Raw genomic sequence first — 24,648 nt, 5'->3', positions numbered from 1 at the left:
TGGATGGAGGAGCCTGGTAGGCTGCAGTCCATGGGGTTGCTAAGGGTTGGACACGACTGAGCAACTTCACTTTCACTTTTCACTTTCATGCATTGGAGAAGGAAATGGCAACCCACTCCAGTGTTCTTGCCTGGAGAATCCCAGGGATGGGGAATCCTGGTGGGCTGCTGTCTAAGGGATCGCAGAGTCGGACACGACTGAAGTGACTTAGCAGCAGGCTAATGTAAGTGTTCCGAGCATGTTTAATGTAGGCTGGGCTAAGCTAGGATGTTTGGTAGGTTGGTATACTGAATGCATTTTTGACTTAACAATATTTTCAACTTATGATGGGTTCATCTGTAATTGAGAAAGCTTTTTATGTACAAAATTTTATGTTAAAATAAATTAATAATTTATAGCTTTGTTTGGGTAATTGGCTAGGGACATAAGAAAGACAAATTTCACAACTGGTGACTCCCAGGTTTGAGAGGGTGAGGAAAAGTTAATGCTGACTAAAACACTGACTCTGTGTCTCCTTTGCTTCTGCTTTTTGCTAGTGGTCACTATTGCTACATGGCATGCAATAGTGCAGGAGCCTGTATGTAAACCACTCAGTCTACATCTACAGTTGTATCTTATGCTTATATGTATCTCCAGAGGTCATTCTATAAACTGTGTTCACTGAGAATAATATATCTGAACACAGCATTTGGCCTAATCTTTCAGAGGGCATTATTAATATTAGGTGCAGTATTACAGTGCAGTGATGGCTCAAGAAATTTGCAAAGGCGACAAGAGCCTTGAAGATGAGGAGTGCAGTGGCTGGTCATTAGAAGGTGACAGTGATCAACTGGGAGCAATCACTGAAGGCTGATCTTCTTATAACTACACGAGAAGTTGCAGAAGAACTCAGCCTTGACCAGTCTGCGGTTATTCGGCATTTGAGGCAAATTGGAAAGTTTGATAAATGGGTGCCTCATGAGCTGGCCTCCCCCCAAAATAAAATAGTCATTTTGAAATGTTGTCTTATCTTGAACCATTTCTTGATCGGATTGTGGTGTGCAGCAAAAAGTGGATTTTATACAACACCCCACAATGACCAGCTCAGTGACTGGATTAAGAAGAAGCTCCAAAGCACTTCCCAAAGCCAAATTTGCATCAGAAAAAGGTCATGGTCACTGTTTAGTGGTTTGCTGCCAGTCGGATCCACTGCAGCTTTCTGAATCCCAGCGAAACCATTACACCTGAGAAGTATGCTCATCAAACGGATGAAATGCACCAAAAACCACACCTGCAGCCAGCATTGGTCAACAGAAAGGGCCCAATTCTTCTTCACAAGGCCTGACGGCACATCTTATAATCAATGCTTCAAAAGTTCAATGAACTGGGCTATGAAGTGTTGCCTCATCCACCATATTCACCAGGCATCTTGCCAACTGACTACCTTCTTCAAGCATCTCAACAACTTTTTGCAGAAAAAATGCTTCCACAATGAGCAGGAGGTTGAAAATGCTTTCCAAGAATTCATAGAATTCTGAAGCAAGGATTTTTATGTTACAGGAATAAACCAACATATTGTTGGCAAAAATATGTTGATATGTAATGGTTCCTATTTTGATTATTAAAGATGTGTTTGAACCTGTTATAATAATTTAAAATTCATGTTCCTAAACCACAGTTACTTTTGCAACAACCTAATAGTTAAAATACACACTGAACAGAATACAAGTAATATTAGAATAGGTTGTCCAGATGAGATTTTGCTGTAATCTCCTTTTTTGGAGTATTTTAAAAGCTTCAAAGGTATATTCTTAAAACTTCCAGAGGTAGTTTGGGGTATGATTTCACCTTACTGGGGGTGCTGTGAATACAAATAAATGCCCCTTTTAAGTTGCCCTTACCTATCAATTTATCCTGGATCCCCAGGTCTTGCTCTTTTAGCTTTGTCCATATAATATGGCATCTAACCATTGTAATGAAAGGATAAGACAGATCCATTACTATAAAAGATATATGCTGTTAATGAGTTTCCAGCCAACTATCAAGGTATCATCAACTGTGGTTTATCTTGGTGAATGAAAGTTTGAATGTAAAATTACGCTCCCACACTGACTGTAGAAGTGCAGTGGATCATTTTGTTCTTTAATGTCACGCTTCACTGGACACACTTCACAAAGCAGTGAATCATGCTTAAAACAAGCAGCCTTTACTTCAGCAACAGCAGATAATGTAGCAGAGGTGAATAATAAGTGTTAGCAGTCTTAACTTTCTCTGCAGTGCTCTCTCCAGGTGTCTGATGGATGATTTACAAAGTACATATGCTATTTTATAGATTGGAACTTGGGATCCAGCCAGTGGCTTGAATATGACAGAAAGTCAAAAGGGAAAGCCAGCCAACATCACAGATTCCTTATCCAATCGTTCTTTGATTGTTACCACCATTTTGGTAAGTATTAGTTTTTCCATTCTTTTTAGATAAATGCAGATAAACATGGAAGTGGATAGAAAAAGACATTATAATTGGAGTAGTAATGAACAGAATGTAATATATTTTACAGTTATTTAGTGATTGCTGTATAATGGATGAGTCAGTGTTAATTTAGTCACAGTTTTATTTTGTTAGCCTTTAATGATGCAAATTATATTAATGTTTGGGCTGCTTATGTTGCTTAATAATACAGCTTTATCTATTACTGGGAATCTTTATGTTTCTACAAAATTAGTTGCTGTTGAAAAACTGTGAATTGTTAAGATTTGAAAAATACATGGACAAGCAGTTGTATAAATATAGTTATGTGAGAAGCTGCATGTGAACTTTGCTTCTGCTTTCATTTCCTGCAAATGAATTTCAGAGGTCACGCCATTTATTTTTGAGAATTTTTTCTGTTATAATTATGTTTTAACCTTGCTTTCAGTTTAATTGTTTTCATCATGGCAAATCACTTTTACTTTACTAATCTCCCTAATGAAATCAAATGACAAGTGCTGTTTTAAGTCAGAAATATTTTCACCACCAACAGAATTAAATTAATACTGATAAGCTAGATATTTTTACCCCTCTTGCAATTATATGTTTTAATTAAATCACAGTAATATTCATGTACGCCTACTATGCCATTTGCAAATAAGAATTTTAATTTTAGGACAAGCAAGGAACTTTTATATAATTTAGTAAGTACTTTCACCTACAGAATAAGTTTATCGATGTTGATTCCTCTTGTTCCCCAGGTAGCCAGTAAGAATGTGAGATTAATGTCCAAAACAAACCTCCACATAATTTTAGCATTTACATGATTTCTAAATTTGATTTATGGAGGAACATCAAGCCAGGAGGGATTCATAATCTTGTCCTTTTAGTAGCAATACAAGATGTTAGATTAAAACATGTCCAAACAAAACAGCTTGGGTTAAAGACTCTTGATAACGAAGCAAGGTAGTGATCCTGAAATGATGGTGATAGAAGTTCATGAGGTGTTTTTTAATAACTCCTTTGCTAAGAACTTCAGCGAATACTTGCTCCACTATATCCAAACTTCTCTGGTCCCCTTTAACTTAATTTTGTATCCCCTTCTCTTTTCAAAGCTAGCTCTCACAGGACACTACTACGTTCTTTTTCTGCCAGTATGTTCTGGATCTCATAACCCGCTGCTGGAACAATTACAGCAACAGTGTAACTTCCTCCTGCTGACAACCTTTCCCCTTTATAATATGCTTCACTGTCCACTGTGCAGATCTAACTCTGTCATTCCCTGCTTCTCTGCTCATAAGTCTTTAGTGAGTCCCTGCTGCTGTGCTATGCTCAGTCGCTTCAGTTGTGCCTGACTCTCCGCAACCCCATGGACCGTAGCTCACCAGCCTACTTTGTACAGAGGATTTTTCCAGTAAGAATACTGGGGCAGGTTGCCATATCCTCCTCCAGGGAATCTTCCCAACCCAGGGATTGAATCCGTTTCTCTTTATTGCAGACACATTCTTGTTTGAGTCCATATTGGACATTAAAAAGGTCCCCAAATCTTGACCCTGTTATTCAAAGCCTTTTACAGTCTTCTCTCATCTTTCTATCTTCATTTTCCATTTCTCCCTTTCAGTAATCCTGTATTTTAACTGGTCTAGGGTAACCAGTTAGCTCACTACTGTGATTGTGTTAGCCCTGTTCCCTTTGTTTGCAATATATTTCTCCCCATTCCTGAAATATAGAACTTGTCAGTACTTCATATTTAAGTTTAACACTATACTATTCTTGAATTATTTCATGTGTGCACTATTTCTCCAAACATCACTGACCACTCCTTTGAGAATTAGGATCTGACTAAGTCTCTTGTTTTTATACCATATATGCCTCTACAATGCTCGCAAAATAAAGTGTGCTGGACAAGGGCATTTGTCTTCGGCAACTAGCCCCTGTACTACTTTCTCAGTTCTCCCTGATACAGCCAAACTCTCAAGTGCATCACTTATTTTATGGCTTCAAATCTTTGCCCACTTCATTATGTTCTCCTTTGAAAAGTTTTCATCCTTCCAGACCCATCTCAGTTTGCATGCACTCTGTGAAACTCTTTGATCTTTCCATTCAGTTGTGTATGTTTGGGGCAGGCAGGGAAGTGTACATGTGTATCATAATACTTTATCTTTTTACTTACCATACATTACTTTTTTTATGTTAGAAATTTTGTGTTTATCTGATCTCTATTTGGTGTGAATCTATACAAGGCCAGAAATCAAATTTTACACTTTTTAGATCTCAGTGTCAGAGAAAAGTGCCTGGGGCATAGCAGGCACTCAGTAAGTATTTGTCAAATTAAATTTTAAAAATTGGTACTTAATTAAGCAGAAAATTAGAGAAAATAAATGCTTTTCAAATGACTGTATTTAAATATTTTTTCAAGTGTGCAGGTTATTGCAAACTTCCTGTCCAAACAAAGCAGGTGATTAGACTACCCATACAATTTCTCAGTTTTGCTTAATTACTCAAGAGTTATTTTGTAAGAAGTATTCAAATATTTTTCTCACTAATAAACAATTTTATATTTGTTCATAAACAATTGGTATTAAATCTTAATATCAGAGCCAGAGAAAACTTTTTAAAAACTATTGGGCTTTGGATCTTGGACATTTTGTTTTTCTGATCTTTAATGATGTTTGAGACATATTCCTCAGATCATTACTCCATATAACCAACATGTATAATCAATTCTGAAATACACTCTAAGCTTCAGTTCAGTTCAGTTCAGTTCAGTCGCTCAGTCGTGTCCGACTCTTTGCGACCCCATGAATCGCAGCACGCCAGGCCTCCCTGTCCATCACCAACTCCCAGAGTTCACTCAGACTCACGTCTATCGAGTCAGTGATGCCATCCAGCCATCTCATCCTCTGTCGTCCCCTTCTCCTCCTGCCCTCAATCCCTCCCAGCATCACGGTATTTTCTAATGAGGCAACTCTTCGCATGAAGTGGCCATAGTACTGGAATTTCAGCTTTAGCGTCATTCCTTCCAAAGAAATCCCAGGGCTGATCTCCTTCAGAATGGACTGGTTGGATCTCCTTGCAGTCCAAGGGACTCTCAAGAATCTTCTCCAATACCACAGTTTAAAAGCATCAATTCTTTGGCACTCAGCTTTCTTCACAGTCCAACTCTCACATCCATACATGACCACTGGAAAAACCATAGCCTTGACTAGATGGACCTTTGTTGGCAAAGTAACGTGTCTGCTTGTGAATATGCTATCTAGGTTGGTCATAACTTTCCTTCCAAGAACTTTAAGCTTATATATTAATAAATAGGTCACTTTTATATTTTAGACTATGTCACTGTGTTAGTTTCAAAGTGATTGTGATTTTCTTAAAAAGAAAAGGTATTTTATTATTTTATATCACTTAGTTGAAAAATCTTTTTCTGAACAGTCTGATCACAGAGTAGCCATAATTAGGAAAAAGATTTAAAGAGATCATTTCCCTTATTTTTATAAGCCAGCTTGATATAATTTATTGATACTTAACTTATATTTTATAAAGAAGTGTGATCATTTGATTTATTCTATGGTTATTTTTTCCCTTTCTTTCTTCAAAAATCTCAGAGGAGATTCTGGCTATGTTGTAAATAATGAGATCTTCACAAAGAGAAGTTCATTTAATGCTTCTTGTTTGACATTTTTATTATGTGTCAAAAAAAAAAAAAACAGTGAAGTATTCTAAAATTTGACCTTATCAATATGCTTATCATAATTAGCTCCATTTCTCTTAGATTTTATTTACTTTACTTTTTATCATTCTTTTTGTATTTAACAAATATGTACTTAATGATAATAATACACTAGGGTTTATGCTAACCACAGTGTTTAATGGACAAAATAGACATGGTCTCTGCCTTTATGAAACTTAGAAAATGGTAGAATTCATAAGGAGAACTAAACACATATACATGCACACACACAGAGAAATACCCCCTTGTGACTAGTTATGAAAGAAAGATACGTGGCATGCTGCCTTTTACAGAATGATCAAGAGTGACACCAAGGATCAGGTGTGGAAGGATCAATCAGGTTAGACTTCACTGCAGAAGGACAGAGAGCTGAAGTTTGAGAAGAAATTATCAAAGTAAAGGGAGGGCGAAGGAGTATTCTCAGCAGATAAAACAACATATGCAAGGCCCTGAAGCAAGAAAGATCTTGAAAAAGTTGCATAATTCAAAGAAGACCATAATGACTGAAGCCAGTTTTTTATATGCTTCTCAGCTTCATTAAATACTGCCATATGAATATGGTTCATTACCAAAAATTAATAGCACACATCTTTGGCATGCTTGCTAGGTGCTTGACAATGTTCAAAGCACTGCTCTTAGATTTACTCATTTAATTGTCATAATAACCTTTTTTGTTAGACATCATTATCCATACTCTTTCACAGGTGGGAAAACTGGTATTCAGATTGTCCAAGTAACCTACTCATGACCACAGAGCTAGAAAATAGAACAGTAATTTTTTCAACCAATCTGTAGCCTCCTTGAACAACCAATACTGTAAAATGAAATCTCTAGTGTTTCAGCTTGGAAAAGTCTAACAGCTATAGTTTATGACCAAAATAGTATCTTGACTGAGAATTGTTCACCTAAAGAATGTTTCTCATCCAGAAATCCCACATATGCTAAAGTACCATGATACCATTATAGGTGTGTCCCCAGACATCTAGACGTTTCCTCAGGGACCAAGATTTAGATTACTCTCCCTTGGATGCCTTGATCTTCTCATTTCTCTCCTTTCCTAATTTAGCACTCAGTTTTCTTTCAGCTTCTTAAAACCATCATCTCAGATCTTTCTGGGCAATCAAGATTAATGGAGCTTAACTCACTTTTTCTCTTTAGAATTGAGATTAAGCATCTTATTTACAAATAATTTTTACACCTCTTCAACAACATAATCTATGCCCAATACACTATATAGGTATAGAATATAGTTATCTCATGGAAAGTGTTCATTTTCAGAAGCTCTGAACAATTTTTAAATACATAATTACTTTTTTTTTAGTTTTTAATTATATGATACTGTATAATTTGGAAATTATGTAGCCTCTTCTGCAGGAGGAGGCTAGACCTACAACTTGAGTCTACTCATGCCATCTCCTGAATATTCCTCATATTATCTCTCTGGTTTTAGAATTTCAAATTCAGTGGTTGTTAAAATTCCCTTGCTTCTTGTATTTATCATTACAAATGGAATTTTAAAGTATCAACCTTAGAATCACATTTTTATCTATGATGATTTCATAGATGAGCATAAACGAGCATAAAATTGTAAAATGGCTTCCCTCATGGCTCAGATGATAAATAATCCACCAGCCGTGTGGACCCTGTTTTGATCCCTGGGACAGGATCTGCTGGAGTAGGAAATGGCAACCCACTCCAGTATTCTTGCCTGGAGAATTCCATGGACGGGGGAGTCTGGCAGGCTACAGTCCACGGGGTCGCAAAGAGTTTGAAACGACTGAGTGACTAACACTTTCACTTTCAATTATTAAAATATAAATTTATAATCACCAAAATCATAACAAAAATACTCATTCAGAATGAGATATGCTTTTGAAGACCAAAGTGTGCTCTATTTTCAGTTTATCAGCCTCATCCTGTTGTCCTTACTACCTTGGGTACACTAGCAAGGGACAGTATCAGGTGGCTGGATATTTATTTAAGCTCATAGAAGGAATGCTTATTTTCCCCTCTGTGCTCTTGGTTTTCAATAGATTTTTTCATGCCTGTTAAAATATACTGAGTGCTTCCCACTCTGTGGCTCCTCTATAATAATTGATTTTTGTCCATCAAAAGATTACTAGCACTAAATGCCACTGTACATGCTCTTCCCCTTAACGACTAGTAGCACTTTAGCATGCCAATGACTATGAAATTTGGTTACTTTTTCAGAGAAATCACTCCTAAGGAGATTCTTTCTTCCCAGTTGCTCAATGAATTGAACAAATGTGCTTGCATCTGCAAGTTAGTCTTATGTTTTATTTTCCTAGCACTTCCTGGAAGGTTGTGTATTTCACTGCTGAGTTTACTTGCTTAGGTTTATTAAGCTTTGTTGTTGGAGTCCACAGCCTACAGGTGGCTTATCTGGAAGCAAACTCCCAAAAACGATGGAAAGAATCACAGTACAAAAGAGAGAAGTGACCAGCTATCCCCTAAATGGTTCTGCAGTTTCTTCCATCATATCAACAAAAGAAGTTTTCTAAGGCTTCACATCTGTCCCTGCAATAGGGTTTTCCCTCTGATTCTTATCTTCCCATTGTCACAGGGTGACTGCCAAGCATGTAGTTCTTCTTAGAGAGTTACTAGCATTCAGGCTTGGAAACCCAGACACTGGTGCTTTACAGAGAAAAAGGTTTTTCATTGTTATCAATCGCTATACAGTTTCTAAGCAGTTTTAATCATGTGCTCTGGAGATAGTAAGATCAACATAATTTAAGGGAGATACGGTAGCTATACATGTACAAGTACTACTTAAAAGTTTATGTGAGATGAATGCCTCATTCAAACTCAGGCTGCTCATACCATATTCAAAGGCAAGCAAATCTTTTTCATCATATTTTTTTTCTTCTGTTTCAGAGATTGTGCTTTTGTTTTCATTCTTTAGTAGCTCTTTGTATTTTATTTCAAGTATATTCTCATATTCTTTAGACCTCCAGATTAGCTAGATTAACATAAAACTGTCAGTAGTTGTATCACAGAGTAAGAAACATGTTCTTTCCCTTAATGAATAGTAGTATTTTAGCGTACCAGTGACTATTTTATTTGTTTTAATGTGAAATTAGGCATACTTTAAAAAATCTTAGAGTCTCAATCTTTAGAGGCTTTGTAAGTGACCAGAACCTCATTTTTTAGCACATAGTCTCACATACACACACATACACACATCTGCTTCCTTCATCCTTCTTTATTAAATCTAATTTTAAAATGCTACCATAGTAAAAACCCTGAAGTGTTTTCATTTTGTTGTCATATTCTTTTCGGTTGTCAACATTATTATCAATACTGTAATTTTGTTGGAGGTTATTTTCTTATAAATAACATATTCCAAGTTCTAGAAGAAATGATTGGAGAAATATGAATTTTTGGTTCAGTTTAACCACAGAAAACTACATGGAAATGAAATAATTTTGCCTTAGTTTTCTCAAAGATGTCATCATGATAGTACCTTATAACATTGTATAATCTAAATTTTAACTATGTCCTGATCTGAGATTCAGATGTAAATTTGTAACTACTCAGGACATGTATCTAGCTGCATGTTGAAGATCAAACTCAACATGATTCAAACATCCTTCAATCAAGGCCTCATCATATCTGTTTCTCCTATATTTCCAAGCTCTGTTTATGGTTCCAGTAATTTTATATTTACTCAGCCAGAGTAGATACCCTAGTCTCTTTAAATCCCATATTTATAATTTAGACACCAAAAAGAAAGACAGGATGAATCCGTGAATGTCCTTTTCTAAGACAGTTTAACAAAGAATTGAGTCAAAGAACATTTTGAACAAGGGAGGTATGGTTTGTTCATGGGTACTGATGAATGGGATAGTTATAGAGTCTGATTTGAGAGATATTGTACCCAGATGCAACAGAAAAGAGAAGACAGTGTTAAAATATCATGTATGAGATTTATCATGAATGCATAACATGTGGGGCAAAAACAATTGAGAAAGGTGAACAAGGACTTCAAAGTTAAAAGCTCATGAGGCGGGGTATTAGCATTACCACAGAGCATGATAAGGATGTTGGAAAGGGAGATAATGAGTTCTATTTAGTCCTGTCTGAATGGAGATGTTGGCAGTAATTTTGTGTAGTCAAATCTTGATTATTCATGTAAGGGGATAATAAATTAGATTCAGAAATGAAATGCAGTTTGGAGATTAGCTAATAGGTGCAGTCTCCCTTCCCATCAAACCATTTACTGGAAGAGCGGTGAAATGGCACATTTGATTGATTGGAGCTTTGGCTTTTCTTTTCTTCCCTCTTTCTTTTTTAACTTGTGAATTAAGCTAATGAAATATTTAATGGCTAAAATAAAAATTCCAGTAGAAAGACAGTAACAACCCAGATCTCCAATCTAAACTGATCAGTCAAGTGTAAGAATTAAATAGCGTACCAGTTTATTTTTTTAATAAAATGAATGATAATCACTAAGCCAAGCCCTGCTTTAAATCCATATTGCTCTGCCAGAAGCATCTTTCCTGAAATGTTGGGGAACAGCACAACTAGCAGAACTCTAGTCCTTTTTTCTTGACAGTTCGTTTCAATCTGTTACACTGTCAGTTACAGTTTCTGTATTTCAGAGAGAAAGATATTCTTCTCACCTTTCCAAATTCTGGGAGATTTTCTATAGACATAGATTAAAAACAAAAACTCTATAGAATGGTAATTGAGGCCAATAAAACTTAGATTTTTTTAACATTATGTGAGTTCTCTGAAGTTATTCTTCTGAAAAGAGGTAAACAGTTTGCAGCAGCTAAGAGTGTGCTGATTGTGCCTGCAATAGTATAGTAAAGGGATGTGTGTGTGTATCTGTGTGTTTGTGTGATTATGTGAGAATCAGGCATTAAAAAGCATGCCTTTCCTTAGTAGATTTGCAAAACAAAATAAAAGAAAGTAACTTTTGTAGTTTGCCTCAGAATGCACTTGAATTTGAAAGAAAAATAAAAGGTAAATAATAAACATAATTTATATTAAAAATTAAGGTAACAATTCTACCTCAATTGGCATGCTCTACATGCCTGCTGCACTATTTTGTTGTTTCTTTAAAACAAAAGCTCCAGATTATGATAGTTATTTATTTTCAATCCAGAATGTTCATGTGAAAGTGCCTTTATAATGTCTTGAGATGTCAAAATCAGGCGAGAGAACACTGTATGAGCTCAGGTGGAGACTCTCATCAGTACTCTTTGATCCTAACAAGCCAGTCATCTTTAGTATTGCCTCTTGTTGAAAACATTAAGCTGTTTTGATGGTAGCTGCTAGGTTTTTCACTTTCTCCTCCTGGTATTCTCACTTTCAATTGAGATAGCCTGTAGGGCACATTGGCTTTTGACATGAATGTTAATTACGGATGGCAGAGTTCAGATTCTAGGAGCCGTGATGAATGGAAGGAAATGTAAAGACTGGGACTCAAACAGTGGAAGATTTCTCAGCCCTACAGCAGTAAAAGCCTAAGAGTCTGCCAAAAAGAGAAAGAAAGAATACTGTCCAATCAATGGACTGATAACATTCAACTGTGTAATTATTATTTATGCTTATCTGTTGCTTACGATTGTTATTGGTCATTTCTTGCCTAAAGAATGGAACATTTTTTTGATCTGTCAGGCTTCTATGTATTTTTCCAACTACATTTAGGGTAATCTGAATCATTAAAATGTAATGAAATAGCAGTTAAGTTTATTCTTAAATAATTCCCTTAAATATGACCCCTTTCCATTTTTAAGATCAAAGTTTATTACATGCATTTATAACATTTCTTTAATTGAGCTAAGAAAAAAATAACACAATTATTTTAGAATGACTAAATTGTGGTTTAGACCAGTGGTAGTATTATTAAAAGTGAAATTGTCTGCAGGCCTTAGATAATATAAGTTATAAAACCAAGTATTCAATAAACTTCACAAATATTAATAATACTAGATTCTGATTAAATCTCATTGTTTTAAAGTAACAAGATGAATGCAAATAAATACCTTAAAATGAATCATTTATATATAATGTGGTAACCTTCTGAATTTATTTTGAAAGAAAGTATAAAACATATCAACTAAAGTATCACTTATATATGTATTTGGTATAATATTGATAAACTTAGAATTCTTTTCTTTTTAAATCATCTTCCAATTATGAGATACATAATTTCTTTCATACTCATTAACCAAAAGTTGGCTAAGTTAGAGTAAAGCTCTATAAATCTGAATTTTTTCTGTCATAATAAATGTTTCCATGAAATTTTCCTAAATAATAAAATATAGTATATATTTTTGAAGCAGTTTAGGATAAACATAAGAACAACCAACCTTTTTCAGAGGGAAAAATGCAAACTGTTTAAAAATCAGGACATGAGAATATTGGTTCTCTCTGCTTGGAGGTGTCTGACCATGACTTGGCTCCTCACTTGGCAGATGGTCTGGAGCCCCTATACCAGCTGTCAAGCAGGAGACAGAGCTGAAGTTACTTTAGGAAAGCTACTTATGACGTACCCAAGTCAGATCTAAATAAAAACAGAGCTGAAGGAATAAAGCATAAAAGTCCTCTTCATTCAGAGCCTGCTTTCTGTTTAAACGTGTTCTCTATTTTTTATCTTTAATCTACTGTTTCAGTACTAGTGGTCATTTTTATTTATTCTGGTATTGGTTTTACAGTGCTAACAATTAGAATTGTCTGCAAAGCTGTAATCAAAGTATTCACTAGATTCTGTTCATAATAGAAGTTATTCTGATTAACACTGTAAAAGATGTTCTTTCTTAGCATTTCAATAAAATTCTCATTGAATATTAAAAACAAACAGAAAGCAATAAAAAAAACAGTGATAGAATAAGCTAAAGTTAATAGGAGACCAAATGCCCTAATTTCAAGAGAATATCTGTTAAATAGAGCTTGTGGACAGACTGCTGACTGTCTTTTAAAACAGCATTAGTGGGCTCTACGGGCATACCTCATAGCTCAGCTGGTAAAGAATTCTCCAACAGTACAGGAGACCTCGGTTTGATTCCTGGGTTGGGAAGATCCTCTAGAGAAGGTGAGATGGTTGGATGGCATCATCAACTTAATGGACATGAGTCTGAGTAAACTCCAGGAGTTGGTGATGGATAGGGAAGCCAGGTGCGCTGCAGTCCATGGGGTCGCAAAGAGTCGGACACGACTGAGCAGCTGAACTGAACTGAGTGGGCTCTATTTATGAATTCGATGTGATTTTATGTTTTTTATGATATAAATATAGGAAAATAATTTATTTTTGAAGGTTTTCCTTGAGTCGCTTTATTGAAATATTCCTATATTTAAGAGTTTTACAGGTAATTTTCTTTGATAGTTTTTAATTTATTTTTATTTCTTGATAGTTTAGCTATTTTATCATGCTTCTTACACAGAGCTATAATTTCGTCTCTTCTTTACTAGTTTTCATTGCCTTTATCTGTTTTATTGTTTACTTGTATTTGATGAGAACTTTGTTCTCTGTTTTCCTTGTTTCAATTGTACTTTTTATTATTAACTACAATAATAGCTGTATTCTCAAGAATACTTTTTATTCATAGTTTTCCAATTAATTATTTTTCAAAATTGTGCTGTGCTGTGCTAAGTCACTTCAGTCGTGTCCAACTCTTTGCAACCCTGTGGACTGTAGCCCTTCAGGCTCCTCTGTCCAAAAGATTCTCCAAGCAAGAACACTGGAGTAGGTTGCCATGCCCTCCTCCAGGGGATCTTCCAGATCCAGGGATTGAACCTGTGTCTCTTATGTCTCCTGCAATGGCAGGCATGTTCTTTACCACTAGGGCCACTTGGGATTGGATGCTAATTATTATTGAATACATTAGTTATCTGTGGAGATTATTATTAATTTTTCTAGTTGTACTTATTTTTCTGAAGAATGTGTTAGTCAATTTCTGAATATTAAAATATTTATATTCCAGACATAAACTATTATTGGATATGGTAGAAAATTATTTCAATGGACTGCTATGTTTTGTTTGTTATATCTTGTTTTTAGGAATATTTGATAGTGACTGACCCTTAGTTGGGCTTCCCTGGTGGCTCAGATGGTAAAGCATCTGCCTATAATAAGGGAGACCCGGGTTTAATCTCTGGGTCGGGAAGGTCCCCTGGAGAAGGAAATGGCAACCCACTCCAGTATCCTTGCCAGGAAAATCCCACGGACAGAAGAGCCTGGCAGGCTATAGTCCATGGGGTCCCAAAGAGTCGGACACGACTGAACGACTTCACTATGACTTCACTAGGACCCTTAGTTACAGTGTTTAACTATTTTGCTGGCTGTTTTTGTCAGTGTTATGCTAACTGCTGGAGCCGATTATACAGAGTGAAGTAAGCCAGAAAGAAAAACACCAATACAGTATACTAACGCATATCTATGGAATTTAGAAAGATGGTAACGATAACCCTGTATGCGAGACAGCAAAAGAGACACAGATGTATAGAACAGTCTTTTGGACTCTGTGGGAGAGGGAGAGGGTGGGATGATTTGGGAGAATGGCATTGAAACGTGTATAATATCATATAAGAAACGAATCGCCGGTCCAAGGTTCGATGCAGGATTCAGGATGCTTGGGGCTGGTGCACTGGGATGACCCAGAGGGATGGTACGGGGAGGGAGGTGGGAGGGGGGTGTAGGATTGGGAACATGTACACCCGTGGCAGATTCATGCAAAACCAATATGATATTGTAAAGTAATTAGCCTCCAATTAAAATAAATAAATTTAAATTTAAAAAAAATTAAAAAGAAAAAGAAAATAAAATATGCAAAATCCATGAGATTGATATTTAAATGTTTTAAATGGTCAAGTAAATGTAAATATTAACCCAAGCAATGAAAAAAATGTAGCTACAATTTTAGTGATGGTTTTAGATTTCTATTAGTGCAGAAGTATTATTTAAAGTAACAAAGTATTTGGGTATTATTTAAACCTAAAGACATAAGCTTGATAACTGTCATATTTTAAGTTTTAGATTGGTTAGAATGAATTAAGGGTTCAGTGTGTCTTTTCAGAGTCCCAGGTTAGCTTGTTTCATTACTACAAATTCTCAAAGAGCTAAAAAGGAAACTTCCAAAATTTGCTTAGAATGTAAGAGAAATTGGCATGGGAAGATATAATTGAATTCTGGGATATTCAGTTCCCATTATAAAAATATTTATAACTTCTAGTTATAAATGAGTCCTTGAATATAATGTGCAGCATGGTGATTACAGTTAATAATATTATACTGTATATCTGAAAGTTGCTAAGGGACTAGATATTAAAATTTCTCATAACAACCAAAAAAATTGTAATTATGCGTGGTGATGGATGCTAACAAGAATTATTGTGGTGATTCTTTTTCTCTGTATGCATCATACCATTATGTTCCACATCTGAAGTAATATAATGTTATATCTCATTTATATCTCAATAAAAACATAGATGATGAGATGAGTAAAAATAAATAAATAAATAAAAAGAAAGGAACTGGTCCACAGTATTTGCTGTGCTCTAAAGCAGTCCATTGGAGAAGGTGATGGCACCCCACTCCAGTACTCTTGCCTGGAAAATCCCATGGACGGAGGAGCCTGGTTGGCTGCAGTCCACAGGGTCACTAAGAGTTGGACATGACTGAGCGACTTCACTTTCACTTTTCACTTTCGTGCATTAGAGAAGGAAATGGAAACCCACTCCAGTGTTCTTGCCTGGAGAATCCCAGGGACGGGGGAGCCTGGTGGGCTGCTGTCTATGGGATCGCAGAGTCGGACACGACTGAAGCGACTTAGCAGCAGCAGCAGCAAAGCAGTCCATATATTGAGGTTATTTGTTTTATATTAGGTCAAAACTAAAAACACTACAGTATTTAGATTTTTTCTGGGAAGATTTATTTAATAACTGATACAATTTATTTTATAGTTGTTGCCATATTCATTTTGTCACCTCTTTTTGAGTCAGTTTTATATGGTGCATTGATGCCTATCAGGTATTCAGATGTACTAGAGTTTTTCATGCATGATCATCATACAAATTTTATAAACTTTGTCTACTGAGTCACTTTCTCATGTAAAGCTTTATTCATTTTTTTCTTTTTTTAAAAATTTGGTTCATTAAATTTTACCAAGACATTATTTTTGCTAAAATACATGCTTATAATTTAGCCATTTTCTTTCCTGCTTTTTTACTTCACTTATTTTTCTTTTATTTCCTATTTTTCTTATGTTTTGCATAATGTCTTCCATTATTATATATTCTTATTATTTATGTGTTCTATTTATTTATTTTATTTTAAATAGTTTAATGACAAATTTATATAAGGCTGAGCTTTTCTCTGAAATTGCTTTGAAGACATTTTTAAAATAGAAGCTGTACCATACAGCTTAATGTTTAGCAGAGTGCTTTGAAGTTATGCAGAACCATCATCTCTCAAATGACATCAGGCTTGAAATTCAGATAATAATGGGCTGTTTGAGGGGATGTGACTTTCCATCTGGAGGGTCTGATAAACACTTATATCTATATATCTATTCTCCATGTTATATAATTTCTGAAAGAAATCCTACAACCCGTAGTCCAGGTGACATCATCTTGGGTGCTAGAATTCTCAATCAGGAAGGAAAAGCAGGTTGTAGAATGAACTTTTGACTGATGCAAACTTTAATTGTGTTCTCTAGATTTCAGCATGATTAATCCAGAGTCCCATTAATTCAATTTTCCCTCAGTTTTCTGCTAGGGTCAAGGCAAGGGAAGAGGGTAGTTTCCCAGAAATGTATTGGAGAATCTGCCTAGTTGTCTAGTTGGCATGGAGTATGGACCTCTGAGCAAGAACTTCTGATGAGGAAAACAAAGCATTCCTTTCAGCTGCGTTTAGGAGACCAAAGCTTCTTGGTTTCCTACAGTCTACACTTAGCGTCAATTCTTTCAAAATGATAGTCAAGTTTCCTCATCAATTGCCTTATAATTGTATATTTTCAAGAATTATTTTTAAAAAGTCGTGAATTCTAGTCACGTGAGTAGGACAGCTTGACCACCCTGCCCTAGCAGCATACTGTTGCATTTTCTACATCTAAATGAGAAAATATACTGAATTTTGGATCTACACACAGTTTCCCAAGAATCCATTCTTTGTTTTAAACAGAATTCATCATCAAAACCAGTCCTCTCTTTTCACTCTGCTTTTCTACAAATTATTTCTTAGGAGCCGTCTAGAACATGCTTTATCTCTCAGGTAGAAAGGAACCCTTTTTGATGACATGTTCATGCTCTTGCCCTAGTGTGTTTGCACACTTACTGTGTGTGTGTGTGCGTGCTTAGTCGCTTCAGTCTTGTCTGACTCTTTGCAACGCTATGGTCTGTAGTCCACCAGGCTTATCTATCCCTTGGATTCTTCAGGCAAGAATATTGGAGTGGATTGCCATGCCCTTCTCCAAGGAACCTTCCAAACCCAGGGATTGAACCTGCATCCAGGGAACCTTCCAAACCCAGGGATTGAACCTGCATCTCACTCTTACATCTGCTGCAACGGCAGGCAGGTTCTTTACTGCTAGTGCCACATAGGAAGCCCTACACATTGTCTGCAACCTAGCAATTATCTTCCATACGTAATTTTCTGTACATATCGAAATTCCAACCCTACAACTTTCAGTGGGACTTTGTTACTCTTACTTTTCACTGTCAGGAGTTTTTATATTTGCCCAGAACCTAAGAACTACTTTGGTAAAGAATTAGGAGAGGGGCTGCCATTGCCTGCTTTCCACAAATCTTGAGCCATATTTACTTTGGGAGTAGGGCTGCAGTAGGTCAAGAATACCAGATATTTCAGGCTGTGGGAAAAGTATGTTTGAACGCAGAAAACTGTAAACCTTTGTGCTCAGTCATACCCAACTCTGCAACCCCATGGACTGTAGCCCGCCAGGCTCCTCTGTCTATGGAATTTTCTAGGCAAGGACTGGAGTGAGTTGCCATTTTCTACTCTAAGGGATCTTACCTACCTGGGTAGATATTGTGTCTCCTGCATCTTCTGCTCTGGCAGACAAATTCTTTACCACGGGGCCACCTGGGAAGCCAGCTGGGAAGCCACCTGGTAGCCTGTGTTTGAAGGTGCAGACATGTGAAAGAGCTTAGAGCATATGAATAACTCCCTGTAAGTAGTCCACTCCCAGTGGAGAACAGCCAATGTGTGAGAGAAGTGGTGGGCAAGGTAGAAGGCAGGCAACAGCAGAGAAAAGGCCTTTGTAGGCCTCCTGAAGGAGTTAAGACTGTCTGCTATTCATAATGAGACAATTTAGAAAGATTTTAAGTGCATGTTGATAAAATCAACTTGAGATTTTAAACTTCCTTCTTAGTATTGGAGATAGAATTGTGTGTAGTTCATGAGATAGAATTTAGTGAGACTAGCCAAGAGAATATTGCAAGAGTGAAAGATGATAAGTTCCAAACTATGGCATTGTTCAAAGATAGGGGAAAGAAATGAAATTTCCAAGTCATATAGGGTGAAGAAAGGGGGATAAAGGGGAGTAATGGTTTACAAGTTGGAGTTTAAGAGGTCAGAGGTTAAGAGCACTTTATTTTTCTGGTTAATATGGCTGGAAGCAGAACTGACATAAAATAGCAAATTGGGATAATACAAATTGAATTTTAATTTTGGACATATAGCATTTAGTTTTTTCTATGGTATATGATCTGGTTGGCAGTTAGACATGTAGTTCCATACCTAAAGAGAATGGTCTGGACTGGAAATCATATTTGGAATTATCAAAATAGAGGTTTGAATAATGAATATCGGTGATACTGTTCATGTAGAGAACTCGTGTGTGTTTTCTGTGAATATATACCACCGAACATTTTTTCCTTTCCTAATGCTTTTGTTGCTTCTGTCCTGACCATCTGCTGTATTCTGTTTGGCTTGACAAACAATTATAAATTCAGGACTTACCAGGAATGTAGAGTCTGGGAGAAAAACAATATACTATCCTTTGAGTCAGACTCAAGAATCCCTTACACATATTGGGAAATTGTGGTTGTCAGATGACAATTATGAGACCTTCAAGACCAGTAAGTCCTGAATCATGGCAGATACTTCCAACTTAACTTCCCTTTCTGATTATCAGTGTCTGCTATTCAGGTCCTGATCTCTGTGGTTTTGAACCACCCTTGATTACTTTACACTGATTCCTAATTACTTCTCTTTATTTGAGATTTAATTGGTACTCTTAGTGACAAACTATATCCTAACTCTGCTTAACTCTACTACAGTGACTCAAGAAAGAAAGATACAGAACTCTTTCCATGGTATAAAACACATACATGTTTCATTTTCCTGGCATCACTAAAGTGAGTATTTTTTGCCTAGAAATCCAGGATAACACTTGATTCCCCCAGTTCTTCCCCATTTATCAGTCAATGTATTTTATTAGGTCTACTACTCATAAGGCATTTATGCCACTAATTAGTCACCTAAATAAAAATGAATACCATTAACTAGGATCTTATAAATTTTATGTTCTGAGTGTCCTCTTAGTTTTAGTTCTATGTAGTAATTAATTAAAAGAAATAACTCATTAATTTGTTTTCATCACTTTGTTTGAGTTAAACCCATATTGGTAAAAGAAACCAACTAAATGGATATTTTTTTAGCCACTTCATTTCAGAACTAATAGAAAAGAAATGCCTTTGTCACACAGCTTTGGAAAGCATTTCATATTATATGGAGAATTTTTTATACTGAATTTGAATGTAATTAGAGTCAAAGGCCATGCATTTGTTCATGTTTGTCATAGCTTTGTGCTCTTAAAAAGAAAATCTAAACTTATATTTTCTCTTTGGAACTTTTAAATTTGCAATTGTTTGGCAAATATGATACTATCTGACCTTAGAAACAAAACACTGCTTTTACATTACAGCTTGCACTTTCTATGTGTGTAGCAATATAATTTTTTTTTTTTTTTTGGTTACATCGGTTTTCCCAGGTGGTGTTAGTGGCAAAGAATCCATCTTCCAAAGCAGGAGACACAAGAGATGCTGGTCAATCCCTGGGTTGAGAAGATCCCTGGCATAGGGAATGACAACCCACTCCAGTATTCTTGCCTGGAAAATTCCAAGGATAGCAGAGCCTGGGACACTACAGTCCATGGGGCCACAAAGAGTTGGACATGACTGAGTACACACACACACACACATACATTTGGTTACTTGAGAATGTGGAGTATGGTCCACAATTCTGATAGGTATATGATACAGGCACGCCCTACAATAACTCTGTGATTCACAGATTTTCAGAAATACTAAGTTAAGCCAAATTTACTAGGTTTTCTTATCACCAAGTCTTTAATAAATTCATATGTATCATGGATATCTCAAAGGGATGTGATTATGTAGAATTTCTAAATATTTTATATTGCAGAGCCTTTTCTAGAAAATAAAACTTGTAGGATAATTTTCCAGATGAATACACTGTGTACAAATACATTATATTTAAGTTTAATCATAATGATTTTTAGGTACTCGTTGATTTTTATGATGAAATTTATTTATGTATGCAAATCCTTAAATTACCTACCCCACCCATCCTCAGCAGAGGAGCAGATAGTTTCAATGGTTTGTTGACACTGGGTAACAGTTTAATACCTAACTAAGGGCTTTTCTGCAGATTGAAGGGACAAATGGAAGTCAGAAAATCTAGGTTTGAATCTTGAGTTGGCCACTTAGTAGATGAGCTACCTTAGGCAAGTTACCATAATTTAATAATGAGGATAATAAAATAGTATGCAAATTAAAGTGTGTAGTAGAGATAAAAATTTGGAAAATATGAACATAGTTCCTGGTACAAAGTTATCAGTAAATGATAACTTTAATGGATATAAAGTAATTCAAAAATTAGTAAGTAATGAATAGTTCTCATTTTACTATTTTCCCGTAAGGCTTTCTAACATGTTTTTGAATATCTTCCTCTTAGAAACTGTCATTCCTCTTCTTCATTTCTCTTGCCTGAATAACTCTTAAGTGCTGTGCTCAGTCCCTCAGTCCATTCCAACTCTTTGCAACCCTATGGACTATAGTCCACCAGGCTTCTCTGTCCAGGGAATTTTTCAGGCAAAAATACTGGAGTGAGTTGCCATTTCCTACTCTAGGGGATCTTTGCAACCCAGGGATGGAAACTGTGTCTCTTGTGTGGCTTGTGTTGGCAGGAGAATTCTTTACCACTGCACCACCTGAGAACAATTTTTTTTCTCCACATTTATCTAATTTATACTCATTGTACAGTCCATTTTTCTGCTGCCCTTTTCTCTAGGATGATTTATCTGACTACTTTGAGACATTTTTACATCCGTTTAATGGGCCCACCTAATGGTCCTTTTATCTATACAACTTATTTCTTAGGCACTTCCATGAAAATTTGTATTCTTAGTTTGCATTTTCCTGTACAAGTTCTGTATTTTCAATTAGATTAAAAGGTGCTTAGGAGATGCACCATTTTCCTAAAGTATGGTATTTTCTTTTAAATGATGGATACTCAATAAACATTTATTGATTTTATTGATTACAAAAGGCAGCAGCTGAAAGTTATATTCACTGTTTATTGTATAAAGAATAACTTTCAGCAGATGAATGCTGCTAACTACTGCTAATCACTGATAAATAATCCTTATTGTACATGTTTTACATGCATATTCAGAAACATTGAAAGGTTTGCCAGTATTTGATCAACTTTGGATGGGATAAGGGTAGAAACCCAATTAGTATTAGTTCTTCATTCTAATCCATTTTTTCTATCAGCGTATTTCAGCCTTTTTTGGAGAAGCAAAAGAAGAGTTAGTGGATGGTTAACATTGGGTCCTCCTTTCTAAAACCAAAAAGTCTCCAACCTCTAATCATTTCACTAAATTATAAGAAACCAAATCCTAATGATTGAAAACTTTACTTTTTAGTGACTTAGCAAATCAAATCTTCCTCCTTTTGGTTTGCTTTCTCTCTCTCCCAAACATGCATTCAAATTCATCTAATGTCTAAACAGTAAGAAATTACCTAAAAGTAGATTATTAAAGAAAAAAAAAAACCCTCAACTTAATTTCCTGCATCAAAATTGGTTTTAGGTAGATGCTTAAAAATAATCTTAGAAAAGAAAATGCCATTCTAAGCAGGATATGAATTCAAGCACTGATGATCAACAGTGATTATATTTAAGCTGTATTTCAGAATTTTATAGGAATAAAGTCTGCTTCCTTACTGAGGTTCTCATGATATTAATTCCCTGTACCTTTCTTGTCCCACACTTTCCTTTTACTTAAATCATACAAAGCTCTTTATTCTTTTCAGCATCTACATGAACAATTTTCTTGCTCTGAAATATTACCATCTAGAGCACTTTAAGACAGTAGTTTTCATTGCTTACTGCATATAGGACCAGCTATACATTTCCACCCAAAATACAAAACAAAAATAAGACTCTCTTACTGAAAATTGATAAGAATTTCAAAAGGGCACCAGTTGAATATTAAACCTAGCACAGATCTTCAGAGTTCTGGGTCCTGTGAAACTACACATATCACACACTCTTAAACTGCCCCAGCCATACATGACAATCATCTAGAAAGTTTTTGAAAAGTAATAATGCCAGGGTAGCATCCTAGATATTTGACTTCAGAATCGCTGGGGATGGAGCACAGGTATCAGTATTATAATTTTAATTGTAAAATATTTAATTTAATTTTTATGTACAATCATTGCTGAGAACTGAATTCAAATACTATTTCCATAAGATTTTTATTTATTTATTTATTTTTTGTGTTCTTTATTATTATTTTTTTATTTCCATGAGATTTTACATTTACTTATCTATTAATTTATCTTAGTCTCTGTCTCTGTCTCAAGACTGTAATGTTTCTTAAGAATAGGTACCATGTTTTCTTAGTCTTATGTTCATGACACAAAGCAATGCCTGCAGCCTTATGGACATCTATTAAGTGGTTGTTGAATGACTGAATAAATGAATGGATAGAGTGATATTACTTGTTTATTTATTTTATAGATAATAAGGAAAAAATAAGATAAAAACAGACTTATTGGTGATAATTTTAAAAATAGAAAGAGAAAACATGCTCTTTGAAGAGATTCAGTTCAGTTCAGTTCAGTCACTCAGTCATGTCCAACTCTTTGTGACCCCATGGACTGTAGCACGCCAGGCTTCCCTATCCTTCACCAACTCCTGGAGCTTGTTAAACTCATGTCCATCGAGTAGGTGATACCATCCAACTATCTCATCCTCTGTCATCCCCTTCTTCTCCTGCCCTCTATCTTTCCCAGTATCAGGGTCTTTGAAGAGATTGGAATGGAGTAAAATAAGAGATTTGAGAAATTATGTCTAATAATTAATTTTCTTATAAACAAGGTGATTGACCCACAGAATAGGCCCTGTAATGCTGTGCTTAGTGGGAAATTTATTTTATTTATACTATTACTCATTAAACTTTCAGTGTTGAGAAAAAAAACAAATATAAGGAGATATAGGTTTTGCCTCTGTCTACTCATTGTAGAGTTTGGTACCCAAGCCTTGGCCCTCCTGAGATAAATACAATTTGAAGTAAGGATTTGTTCACACTTTTCACAACTGTTACCACTGATTTTCTTAAAACTCGAAAAAAAGATTTAATCTTTAGTAATCCCCCTGGCCAAATTCCATGCCCCTGTATAATCCTACAGGATGGGGACAAAAATTAAAAATATGTTTGCTTCACCTTGAAGCCTGACCATGACATTTCTAGGTGGAAAGCATCCCCCAGCTTGAAGGTAGGTGCTATTTGTCCTCTCAGGGAGCTGAGAGGTCTCCATTGACTTGAGCCTGATTCTCCCATAGGCAGGGGGGAGGGGCAGCAATGGAGGGGAAGTCCATGGATTGCCATGTGGCAGCCCCTCTTCAACCTCATCTCTAAGCATTTGCCAGGTGGGTTCCAGTGGATGCTGTTCCTGGAATTAAAGCATCCTGAGTCTGATCAAGCAAAACCAAAGCCTAGAGTCCTGGGAGTAGGTTCACAGGTCATCAATAAGCAGTGGACCTTTGGGGGCGGGAAGACTTTTGGTCTGTTTTAAAATTTTTTCCTGCAGAAGTGGAAACACTGTATTTTCATTTTAATTTATACTTGAAATGTATTTAGTTCATGAAGTACATCTGCTCCTTCATCTTGACACTGTATGATCCTTTGTATGTAATGTATTTACATGTTAATTTGTTATGTCTATAAATACACAGGGTCTCAATAGATCAATGTAGTTAAAGGATGGAAGATGAAGATATACTAATCGGTTACTAGAAATACCTCATTCATCTGCAGGAAAAGAAGGAAAACATCATTAAAGTGAGGGAATGGTCAAGCAGCTCCTCCTTTCCCTGCAGACTCAGAAACTTGGAAGGTGTCTGGGGATAGCGTGAAGGGGGTTGGGACTGTGGACTGAAGAAACCACACCA

The 24,648-nt window shown here is 35.9% G+C and overlaps 1 protein-coding gene across 3 annotated transcripts in view; it reads left to right on the top strand.

The window, feature by feature from the left end:
* Positions 1-24,648, top strand: part of GRIK2 (glutamate ionotropic receptor kainate type subunit 2) — a 727,083-nt gene that overhangs the window by 478,727 nt on the left and 223,708 nt on the right. For all 3 annotated transcript variants that reach the window (XM_018053124.1, XM_018053125.1, XM_018053126.1), the window contains exon 9: positions 2,312-2,425. In XM_018053124.1, the coding sequence (XP_017908613.1) occupies positions 2,312-2,425 (114 nt within the window). The remainder of the gene's footprint in view (positions 1-2,311; positions 2,426-24,648) is intronic.

This window comes from Capra hircus, chromosome 9 (genome assembly GCF_001704415.2).
Source record: "Capra hircus breed San Clemente chromosome 9, ASM170441v1, whole genome shotgun sequence".
Lineage (NCBI taxonomy): Eukaryota > Metazoa > Chordata > Mammalia > Artiodactyla > Bovidae > Capra > Capra hircus.
This window is presented reverse-complemented; position numbering and strand designations above follow the sequence as displayed.